At 41.1% G+C, this 13290-nt stretch overlaps 1 protein-coding gene across 1 annotated transcript in view; it reads left to right on the forward strand.

Moving 5' to 3' along the window:
* The window catches only part of LOC115123181 (F-box and leucine-rich repeat protein 18), a 31562-nt gene extending 18525 nt beyond the window's left edge, over positions 1-13037 (forward strand). Inside the window, exons 4-6 of the mRNA XM_065000831.1 lie at positions 4348-4447; positions 5784-6871; positions 12815-13037. Of these exons, the coding sequence (XP_064856903.1) occupies positions 4348-4447; positions 5784-6871; positions 12815-13037 (1411 nt within the window). The remainder of the gene's footprint in view (positions 1-4347; positions 4448-5783; positions 6872-12814) is intronic.
* The last annotated feature ends 253 nt before the right edge of the window (positions 13038-13290 follow it).

Raw genomic sequence — 13290 nt, forward strand, 5'->3', positions numbered from 1 at the left:
GTTTATAATGTGTGTGTGTGTGTTTATAATGTGTGTGTGTGTGTTTATAATGTGTGTGTTTATAATGTGTGTGTGTTTATAATGTGTGTGTGTGTTATAATGTGTGTGTTTATAGTTGTGTGTGTGTTTATAGTGTGTGTGTTTATAATGTGTGTGTTTATAATGTGTGTGTGTTTATAATGTGTGTTTATAATGTGTGTGTGTTTGTGTGTTTATAATGTGTGTGTGTTTATAATGTGTGTGTTTATAGTGTGTGTTTTATAATGTGTGTGTGTTTTATAATGTGTTATAATGTGTGTGTTTATAATGTGTGTGTTTTTATAATGTGTGTGTTTTATAATGTGTGTGTTTATAATGTGTGTGTTTATAATGTGTGTGTTTATAATGTGTGTGTGTTTATAATGTGTGTGTGTGTTTTTATAATGTGTGTGTGTTTATAATGTGTGTGTGTTTATAATGTGTGTGTGTGTTTATAATGTGTGTGTTTTATAATGTGTGTGTTTTATAATGTGTGTGTGTTGTTTTATAATGTGTGTGTTTTATAATGTGTGTTTATAATGTGTGTGTTTATAATGTGTGTGTTTATAATGTGTGTGTTTATAATAATGTGTGTGTTTATAATGTGTGTGTGTGTGTTTTTAATGTGTGTGTGTTATAATGTGTGTGTGTGTTGTGTTTATAATGTGTGTGTTTATAGTGTGTGTGTTTATAATGTGTGTGTGTGTTTATAATGTGTGTGTTTATAATGTGTTTATAATGTGTGTGTGTTTATAATGTGTGTGTGTTTATAATGTGTGTGTGTTTATAATGTGTGTGTTTATAATGTGTGTGTTTATAATGTGTGTGTGTTTTATAATGTGTGTGTGTGTGTGTTTATAATGTGTGTGTGTTTTATAATGTGTGTGTGTGTGTTTATAATGTGTGTGTTTATAGTGTGTGTGTTTATAGTGTGTGTGTGTGTTTATAATGTGTGTGTTTATAATGTGTGTGTTTATAATGTGTGTGTTTATAATGTGTGTGTGTGTTTATAATGTGTGTGTGTGTGTTTATAATGTGTGTGTTTATAATGTGTGTGTGTTTATAATGTGTGTGTTTATAATGTGTGTGTTTATAATGTGTGTGTGTTTATAATGTGTGTGTGTTTTATAATGTGTGTGTTTATAGTGTGTGTGTGTTTTATAATAGTGTGTGTGTTTTATAGTGTGTGTGTTTATAATGTGTGTGTTTATAGTGTGTGTGTTTATAATGTGTGTGTTTATGTGTGTGTGTTTATAATGTGTGTGTTTTTATAGTGTGTGTGTGTGTGTGTTTATAATGTGTGTGTGTTTATAATGTGTGTTTATAATGTGTTTATAATGTGTGTGTTTATAGTGTGTGTGTTTATAATGTGTGTGTTTATAATGTGTTGTTTATAATGTGTGTGTTTTATAATGTGTGTGTTTATAATGTGTGTGTTTATAATGTGTGTGTGTGTTATAATGTGTGTGTTTATAGTGTGTGTGTTTTTTATAATAATGTGTGTGTTTATAGTGTGTGTGTGTGTTTATAATGTGTTTATAATGTGTGTGTGTTTATAATGTGTGTGTGTTTATAATGTGTGTGTTTATAATAATGTGTGTTTTATAATGTGTGTGTGTTTATAATGTGTGTGTTTTATAATTATGTGTGTTTATAGTGTGTGTGTTTATAATGTGTGTGTGTGTGTTTTATAATGTGTGTGTTTATAGTGTGTGTGTTTTTATAATGTGTGTGTGTGTGTTTATAATGTGTGTGTTTATAATGTGTGTGTTTATAATGTGTGTGTGTGTTTTTATAATGTGTGTGTTTTTATAATGTGTGTGTGTTTATAATGTGTGTGTTTTATAATGTGTGTGTGTGTTTTATAATGTGTGTGTTTATAATGTGTGTGTTTTATAATGTGTGTGTTTATAATGTGTGTGTTTATAATGTGTGTGTGTTTTATAATGTGTGTGTTTATAATGTGTGTGTTGTGTTTATAATGTGTGTGTTTATATAATGTGTGTGTGTGTGTTTATAATGTGTGTGTGTGTTTATAATGTGTGTTTATAATAGTGTGTGTGTGTTTATAATGTGTGTGTTTATAATGTTGTGTGTGTTTTATAATGTGTGTGTGTGTTTATAATGTGTGTGTTTTATAATGTGTGTGTTTTTATAATGTGTGTGTTTTATAATGTGTGTGTTTATAATGTGTGTGTTTATAATGTGTGTGTGTTTATAATGTGTGTGTTTTTATAATGTGTGTGTTTTTATAATGTGTGTGTTTATAATGTGTTGTTTATAATGTGTGTGTTTTATAATGTGTGTGTTTATAATGTTTATAATGTGTGTGTTTTATATAATGTGTTTTTTATAATGTGTGTGTTTATAATGTGTGTTTATAGTGTGTTTTTATAATGTGTGTGTTTTATAATGTGTGTGTTTATAATGTGTGTGTTTATAATGTGTGTGTTTTATAATGTGTGTGTGTTTTTTATAATGTGTGTGTGTGTGTGTTTATAATGTGTGTGTGTTTATAATGTGTGTGTGTTTATAATGTGTGTGTTTTATAATGTGTGTGTGTTTATAATGTGTGTGTTTATAATGTGTGTGTTTTTATAATGTGTGTGTTTATAATGTGTGTGTTTATAATGTGTGTGTTTTATAATGTGTGTTATAATGTGTGTGTGTGTTTTTAATGTGTGTGTGTGTGTTTATAATGTGTGTGTGTTTATAATGTGTGTGTTTATAATGTGTGTGTTTATAATGTTTTATAATGTGTGTGTGTTTATAATGTGTGTGTGTGTGTTTATAATGTGTGTGTGTGTTTATAATGTGTGTGTTTATAATGTGTGTGTTTATAATGTGTGTGTTTATAATGTGTGTGTGTTTTATAATGTGTGTGTGTGTTTATAATGTGTGTGTTTATAATGTGTGTGTTTTTATAATGTGTGTTTTATAATGTGTGTGTGTGTGTTTATAATGTGTGTGTTTATAATGTGTGTGTGTTTATAATATAATGTGTGTGTTTATAATGTGTGTGTTTATAATGTGTGTGTTTATAATGTGTGTGTTTATAATGTGTGTGTTTTATAATGTGTGTGTGTTTATAATGTGTGTGTTTTTATAATGTGTGTGTTTTATAATGTGTGTGTGTTTATAATGTGTGTGTTTATAGTGTGTGTGTTTTATAATGTGTGTGTTTATAATGTGTGTGTTTATAATGTGTGTGTGTTTATAATGTGTGTGTTTATAATGTGTGTGTGTGTATAATGTGTGTGTTTTATAATGTGTGTGTGTGTTTTATAATGTGTGTGTTTATAGTGTTTGTTTATAGTGTGTGTGTTTATAATGTGTGTGTGTGTTTATATAATAGTGTGTGTGTGTGTTTATAATGTGTGTGTTTATAGTGTGTGTTTTATAATGTGTGTGTTTATAGTGTGTGTGTTTATAGTGTGTGTGTTGTTTATAATGTGTGTGTGTGTGTTTATAATGTGTGTGTTTTATAATGTGTGTGTTTATAATGTGTGTGTGTTTATAATGTGTGTGTGTGTTTATAATGTGTGTGTTTATAATGTGTGTGTTTATAATGTGTGTGTTTATAATGTGTGTGTGTTTATAATGTGTGTGTGTGTTTATAGTGTGTGTGTTTTATAATGTGTGTGTGTTTTATAATGTGTGTTTTATAATGTGTGTGTGTGTTTATAATGTGTGTGTTTATAGTGTGTGTGTTGTTTATAATGTGTGTGTTTATAGTGTGTTGTTTATAGTGTGTGTGTGTGTTTATAGTGTGTGTGTTTTTATAGTGTGTGTGTGTGTTTATAATGTGTGTGTTTATAATGTGTGTGTGTGTTTATAATGTGTGTGTGTGTTTTAGTGTGTGTGTTTTATAATGTGTGTGTGTTTTATAATGTGTGTGTTTGTTTATAGCTGGACATACCTGGCGTCACCAGGTGGTCAACTGAAACCTCTCTGGTTTGACTGGGTGTGTGTGTGTGTTTATAGTGTGTGTGTGTTTATAGTGTGTGTGTGTTTATAGTGTGTGTGTGTTTATAATGTGTGTGTGTGTTTATAATGTGTGTGTGTGTTTATAATGTGTGTGTGTGTTTATAATGTGTGTGTGTGTGTGTGTGTGTGTTTATAATGTGTGTGTGTGTTTATAATGTGTTTATAATGTGTGTGTGTGTGTGTTGTGTGTGTTTTATAATGTGTGTGTGTGTTTATAATGTGTGTGTGTTTATAATGTGTGTGTGTGTGTTTATAATGTGTGTGTGTTTATAATGTGTGTGTGTGTGTGTTTATAATGTGTGTGTGTGTGTGTGTGTGTGTGTTGTGTGTGTGTGTGTGTAGGGAGGGTACCAGTATGTGTTGCCAGTTGATGATGGGTCAGAGCAGTGTTCCTCACTACCAACAGCTGGAGGAGTTTACTGCCTGTCTGGCACCTGGAGAGGTAAGGTCAGGGTGTTTATAATGTGTGTGTGTGTGTGTGTGTGTGTTTATAATGTGTGTGTGTGTTTATAGTGTGTGTGTGTGTTTATAATGTGTGTGTGTGTTTATAATGTGTGTGTGTTTATAATGTGTGTGTGTGTTTATAATGTTTATAATGTGTGTGTGTGTTTATAATGTGTGTGTGTGTGTGTTTATAATGTGTGTGTGTGTTTATAATGTGTGTGTGTGTGTGTTTATAATGTGTGTGTGTGTTTATAATGTGTGTGTGTGTTTATAATGTGTGTGTGTGTTTATAATGTGTGTGTGTGTGTGTTTATAATGTGTGTGTGTTTATAATGTGTGTGTGTGTGTGTGTTTATAATGTGTGTGTGTGTTTATAATGTGTGTGTGTGTGTTTATAATGTGTGTGTGTGTTTATAATGTGTGTGTGTGTTTATAATGTGTGTGTGTGTTTTATAATGTGTGTGTGTGTGTGTGTGTTTATAATGTGTGTGTGTGTTTATAATGTGTGTGTGTTTATAATGTGTGTGTGTTTATAATGTGTGTGTGTGTGTTTATAATGTGTGTGTGTGTTTATAATGTGTGTGTGTGTGTGTGTTTATAATGTGTGTGTGTGTTTATAATGTGTGTGTGTTTATAATGTGTGTGTGTGTGTGTTTATAATGTGTGTGTGTGTGTTTATAATGTGTGTGTGTGTGTGTGTATATAATGTGTGTGTGTGTGTTTATAATGTGTGTGTGTGTGTTTATAATGTGTGTGTGTTTATAGTGTGTGTGTGTTTATAATGTGTGTGTGTTTATAATGTGTGTGTGTGTGTTTATAATGTGTGTGTGTGTTTATAATGTGTGTGTGTGTGTTTATAATGTGTGTGTGTGTTTATAATGTGTGTTTATAATGTGTGTGTGTGTGTGTTTTTATAATGTGTGTGTGTGTGTGTGTTTATAATGTGTGTGTGTGTGTGTTTATAATGTGTGTGTGTGTTTATAATGTGTGTGTGTGTTTAATGTGTGTGTGTGTTTATAGTGTGTGTGTGTGTTTATAATGTGTGTGTGTGTGTGTTTATAATGTGTGTGTGTGTTTATAATGTGTGTGTGTGTTTATAATGTGTGTGTGTTTATAATGTGTGTGTGTGTGTGTTTATAATGTGTGTGTGTTTATAATGTGTGTGTGTGTTTATAATGTGTGTGTGTGTGTTTATTGTGTGTGTGTGTGTGTGTGTGTGTGTTTATAATGTGTGTGTGTGTGTGTGTTTATAATGTGTGTGTGTGTGTGTGTGTGTTTATAATGTGTGTGTGTGTGTGTTTATAATGTGTGTGTGTGTGTGTGTGTGTGTGTAGGTGAACCAGACTCTACTCCTCCTCTACCTCGCTGTGTTCAGTGTTCGTGTTCCGGAGCGTCTCCGTTCCTTCCTGGTTTCAGTTCCTGGTCCGAACCCCGCCCACTGGCCTGCTGCGTCCTCATTGGCCCATAGCCTCGTTCAGCATGGCGACCTGGAAGCCCTGCAGTTGCCTCGCTCCTGGTTGGACGCCACGTCACTAGGACGGGTCCTTCTTAGCAACGCTCCCAAGCACCTGAACTTCTCCCGTTGCCCCACGTTACGACAAACTGTCATCCAATCGCTGACTGGCACTGGAGTGAGAGACTCGACGCGATTGGTCAGCCTGAATCTTAGTGGTATAGGCCACACCTCCAATTATCCAGAGTGCAGTAGAGCGCGGGGAGAGGAGGAGCTTGTTGCCGAGGCGATGAGCCGGCTGGTTATTTGCTGTCCCAATCTGTCACACCTCAACCTGTTACACACGCACTATCACCATGACAACGCGCACACACCTGGGCTGGAGGCCGACACACACCTGTGTACCAGCCTGTCCAAACTCGCACACCTCCGGTCTCTGGCGCTGCCAGCGTGCTCCCTGTCGGACGGTTCACACCCTCACACACCGTCCCCGTCCCCTTCCCCTTCCTCTCTGCTGCTGGGACTGAGGAAGCCGTCCCGCGTGGGGCTCCAGACCTACAGGCCGGGCTCCGGGGACTCTCTCCCCAGGGAGGGCACCTCTGGGCTGGGTACCCTGTTGGCCGGCTGCCCCTGTCTGGAGGTTCTGGAGATAACAGGACCGGGCTTCATCTCCGCCCTGCCGCGTCTCGAGCCCTGTGCCAGGGTGTGTGTGGATCAGAGGGCGTGTACGAACGCTCGCTGGGTGGGGGACGCGCACGTCGCGGCTCTCCGGGGGTTCCGGGGGCTGCGGAGGCTGACGCTGGCGGGGCTGCCGGGGGTCCTGAAGGGGACTGGGCTGGTACAGGTGGCTGAGCACTGCCGGGACCTACGGGCATTATCTCTGGCCAACCTGGGGTCCTTAAAGACCTGGAACTATAGCGCCACCCTGCTGGACACACTGAGGAACTGCACCCAGCTCACACAGCTACGGTGAGACTACATACACACACTGAGGAACTGCACCCAGCTACGGTGAGACTACATACACACTGAGGAACTGCACCCAGCTACGGTGAGACTACATACACACACTGAGGAACTGCACCCAGCTCACACAGCTACGGTGAGACTACACACTGAGGAACTGCACCCAGCTCACACAGCTACGGTGAGACTACATACACACTGAGGAACTGCACCCAGCTCACACAGCTACGGTGAGACTACATACACACTGAGGAACTGCACCCAGCTCACACAGCTACGGTGAGACTACATACACACACTGAGGAACTGCACCCAGCTCACACAGCTACGGTGAGACTACATACACACTGAGGAACTGCACCCAGCTACGGTGAGACTACATACACACACTGAGGAACTGCACCCAGCTACGGTGAGACTACATACACACACTGAGAACTGCACCCAGCTACGGTGAGACTACATACACACTGAGCTCACCCAGCTACGGTGAGACTACATACACACTGAGGAACTGCACCCAGCTCACACAGCTACGGTGAGACTACATACACACTGAGGAACTGCACCCAGCTCACCCAGCTACGGTGAGACTACATACACACTGAGGAACTGCACCCAGCTCACACAGCTACGGTGAGACTACATACACACTGAGGAACTGCACCCAGCTACGGTGAGACTACACACACACTGAGGAACTGCACCCAGCTACGGTGAGACTACATACACACTGAGGAACTGCACCCAGCTACGGTGAGACTACATACACACTGAGGAACTGCTCCCAGCTCACACAGCTACGGTGAGACTACATACACACTGAGGAACTGCACCCAGCTCACCCAGCTACGGTGAGACTACATACACACTGAGGAACTGCACCCAGCTCACCCAGCTACGGTGAGACTACATACACACACTGAGGAACTGCACCCAGCTCACACAGCTACGGTGAGACTACATACACACTGAGGAACTGCACCCAGCTACGGTGAGACTACATACACACTGAGGAACTGCACCCAGCTCACACAGCTACGGTGAGACTATATACACACTGAGGAACTGCACCCAGCTCACACAGCTACGGTGAGACTATATACACACTGAGGAACTGCACCCAGCTCACACAGCTACGGTGAGACTACATACACACTGAGGAACTGCACCCAGCTCACACAGCTACGGTGAGACTACATACACACTGAGGAACTGCACCCAGCTCACACAGCTACGGTGAGACTACATACACACTGAGGAACTGCACCCAGCTACGGTGAGACTACATACACACTGAGGAACTGCACCCAGCTCACACAGCTACGGTGAGACTACATACACACTGAGGAACTGCACCCAGCTCACACAGCTACGGTGAGACTACACACACACTGAGGAACTGCACCCAGCTCACACAGCTACGGTGAGACTACATACACACTGAGGAACTGCACCCAGCTACGGTGAGACTACATACACACACTGAGGAACTGCACCCAGCTACGGTGAGACTACACACACACTGAGGAACTGCACCCAGCTCACACAGCTACGGTGAGACTACATACACACACTGAGGAACTGCACCCAGCTCACACAGCTACGGTGAGACTACATACACACACTGAGGAACTGCACCCAGCTCACACAGCTACGGTGAGACTACACACACACTGAGGAACTGCACCCAGCTACGGTGAGACTATATACACACTGAGGAACTGCACCCAGCTACGGTGAGACTACATACACACACTGAGGAACTGCACCCAGCTCACACAGCTACGGTGAGACTATATACACACTGAGGAACTGCACCCAGCTCACACAGCTACGGTGAGACTACATACACACACTGAGGAACTGCACCCAGCTACGGTGAGACTACATACACACACTGAGGAACTGCACCCAGCTACGGTGAGACTACATACACACTGAGGAACTGCACCCAGCTACGGTGAGACTACATACACACTGAGGAACTGCACCCAGCTCACACAGCTACGGTGAGACTACATACACACTGAGGAACTGCACCCAGCTCACCCAGCTACGGTGAGACTACATACACACACTGAGGAACTGCACCCAGCTCACACAGCTACGGTGAGACTACATACACACTGAGGAACTGCACCCAGCTACGATGAGACTACATACACACACTGAGGAACTGCACACAGCTACGGTGAGACTACATACACACACTGAGGAACTGCACCCAGCTCACACAGCTACGTGAGACTACATACACACACTGAGGAACTGCACCCAGCTCACACAGCTACGGTGAGACTACATACACACTGAGGAACTGCACCCAGCTCACACAGCTACGGTGAGACTACATACACACACTGAGGAACTGCACCCAGCTACGGTGAGACTACATACACACACTGAGGAACTGCACCCAGCTACGGTGAGACTACATACACACTGAGGAACTGCACCCAGCTCACACAGCTACGGTGAGACTACATACACACTGAGGAACTGCACCCAGCTCACCCAGCTACGGTGAGACTACATACACACACTGAGGAACTGCACCCAGCTCACACAGCTACGGTGAGACTACATACACACTGAGGAACTGCACCCAGCTACGGTGAGACTACATACACACACTGAGGAACTGCACACAGCTACGGTGAGACTACATACACACTGAGGAACTGCACCCAGCTACGGTGAGACTACATACACACACTGAGGAACTGCACCCAGCTCACACAGCTACGGTGAGACTACATACACACTGAGGAATTGCACCCAGCTCACACAGCTACGGTGAGACTATATACACACTGAGGAACTGCACCCAGCTCACACAGCTACGGTGAGACTACATACACACACTGAGGAACTGCACCCAGCTACGGTGAGACTACATACACACACTGAGGAACTGCACACAGCTACGGTGAGACTACATACACACTGAGGAACTGCACCCAGCTTACCCAGCTACGGTGAGACTACATACACACACTGAGGAACTGCACCCAGCTCACACAGCTACGGTGAGACTACATACACACACTGAGGAACTGCACCCAGCTCACACAGCTACGGTGAGACTACATACACACACTGAGGAACTGCACCCAGCTCACACAGCTACGGTGAGACTACACACACACTGAGGAACTGCACCCAGTTACGGTGAGACTATATACACACTGAGGAACTGCACCCAGCTACGGTGAGACTACATACACACACTGAGGAACTGCACCCAGCTCACACAGCTACGGTGAGACTATATACACACTGAGGAACTGCACCCAGCTCACACAGCTACGGTGAGACTACATACACACACTGAGGAACTGCACCCAGCTACGGTGAGACTACATACACACACTGAGGAACTGCACCCAGCTACGGTGAGACTACATACACACTGAGGAACTGCACCCAGCTACGGTGAGACTACATACACACTGAGGAACTGCACCCAGCTCACACAGCTACGGTGAGACTACATACACACTGAGGAACTGCACCCAGCTCACCCAGCTACGGTGAGACTACATACACACACTGAGGAACTGCACCCAGCTCACACAGCTACGGTGAGACTACATACACACTGAGGAACTGCACCCAGCTACGATGAGACTACATACACACACTGAGGAACTGCACACAGCTACGGTGAGACTACATACACACTGAGGAACTGCACCCAGCTACGGTGAGACTACATACACACACTGAGGAACTGCACCCAGCTCACACAGCTACGGTGAGACTACATACACACTGAGGAACTGCACCCAGCTCACACAGCTACGGTGAGACTATATACACACTGAGGAACTGCACCCAGCTCACACAGCTACGGTGAGACTACATACACACACTGAGGAACTGCACCCAGCTACGGTGAGACTACATACACACACTGAGGAACTGCACCCAGCTACGGTGAGACTACATACACACTGAGGAACTGCACCCAGCTACGGTGAGACTACATACACACTGAGGAACTGCACCCAGCTCACACAGCTACGGTGAGACTACATACACACTGAGGAACTGCACCCAGCTCACCCAGCTACGGTGAGACTACATACACACACTGAGGAACTGCACCCAGCTCACACAGCTACGGTGAGACTACATACACACTGAGGAACTGCACCCAGCTACGGTGAGACTACATACACACACTGAGGAACTGCACACAGCTACGGTGAGACTACATACACACTGAGGAACTGCACCCAGCTACGGTGAGACTACATACACACACTGAGGAACTGCACCCAGCTCACACAGCTACGGTGAGACTACATACACACTGAGGAATTGCACCCAGCTCACACAGCTACGGTGAGACTATATACACACTGAGGAACTGCACCCAGCTCACACAGCTACGGTGAGACTACATACACACACTGAGGAACTGCACCCAGCTACGGTGAGACTACATACACACACTGAGGAACTGCACACAGCTACGGTGAGACTACATACACACTGAGGAACTGCACCCAGCTTACCCAGCTACGGTGAGACTACATACACACACTGAGGAACTGCACCCAGCTCACACAGCTACGGTGAGACTACATACACACACTGAGGAACTGCACCCAGCTACGGTGAGACTACATACACACACTGAGGAACTGCACCCAGCTACGGTGAGACTACATACACACTGAGGAACTGCACCCAGCTACGGTGAGACTACATACACACACTGAGGAACTGCACCCAGCTACGGTGAGACTACATACACACTGAGGAACTGCACCCAGCTACGGTGAGACTACATACACACTGAGGAACTGCACCATTATATACTAATACATTATATACTAATACATTATATTTACATTATATATTATATATATTATACATTATATTTACATTATATATTATATATATTATACATTATATTTACATTATATACTAATACATTATATTTACATTATATACTAATACATTATATATTATATATATTATACATTATATTTACATTATATATTATATATATTATACATTATATTTACATTATATATTATACATTATATTTACATTATATATTATATATATTATACATTATATTAACATTATATATTATATATATTATACATTATATTTACATTATATATTATACATTATATACTAATACATTATATTTACATTATATACTAATACATTATATATTATACATTATATTTACATTATATACTAATACATTATATTTACATTATATACTAATACATTATATATTATACATTATACATTACATTATATATTATATATATTATACATTATATTTACATTATATATTATATATATTATACATTATATTTACATTATATATTATATATATTATATTTACATTATATATTATATATATTATACATTATATTTACATTATATATTATACATTATATTTACATTATATACTAATACATTATATTTACATTATATACTAATACATTATATATTATACATTATATTTACATTATATACAAATACATTATATACTAATACATTATATATTATACATTATTATACATTATTTACATTTACATTTAAGTCATTTAGCAGACGCTCTTATCCAGAGCGACTTACAAATTGGTGCTTTCACCTTATGACATCCAGTGGAACAGTAGTGCATCTAGGTCTTTTAAGGGGGGGGGGGGTGAGAAGGATTACTTTATCCTATCCTAGGTATTCCTTAAAGAGGTGGGGTTTCAGGTGTCTCCGGAAGGTGGTGATTGACTCCGCTGTTGATTTGTTTAACACTTTTTTGGTTACTACATGATTCCATATGTGTTATTTCATAGTGTTGATGTCTTCACTATTATTCTACAATGTATAAAATAGTAAAAATAAATAAAAACCCTGGAATGAGTAGGTGTGTCAACTTTTGACTGGTACTGTATATAATGTGTGTGTGGGTAGGTTGGAGCAGCCCTACCTGGTGTGTAACGGTGCATTCTGGGAGGCGTTGTCATGCTGTTCTCGTCTCCGCCGCCTCTGTCTCATCTCGCGGAACGGAACCTTCCACCCCGCTGCCGTGGTTACCTTCATGGAGTGTTGCCGTGACGTCATGGTGTGTCACATGTTCTTGGGCGGAACTCTGGTGGCGTGTCGGACGCTACAGAAAACACTGCTAGACCGGTGAGTCTGTCTCTCTGTCTGGCTGGTGGGGAGTCTGTCTCTCTGTCTGGCTGGTGAGTCTGTCTCTCTGTCTGGCCGGTGAGTCTGTCTCTCTGTCTGACTGGTGAGTCTGTCTCTCTGTCTGACTGGTGAGTCTGTCTCTCTGTCTGACTGGTGAGTCTGTCTCTCTGTCTGACTGGTGAGTCTGTCTCTCTGTCTGACTGGTGAGTCTGTCTCTCTGTCTGACTGGTGGGGAGTCTGTCTGACTGGTGAGTCTG

This window comes from Oncorhynchus nerka, linkage group LG15 (genome assembly GCF_034236695.1).
Source record: "Oncorhynchus nerka isolate Pitt River linkage group LG15, Oner_Uvic_2.0, whole genome shotgun sequence".
Taxonomy (NCBI): domain Eukaryota; kingdom Metazoa; phylum Chordata; class Actinopteri; order Salmoniformes; family Salmonidae; genus Oncorhynchus; species Oncorhynchus nerka.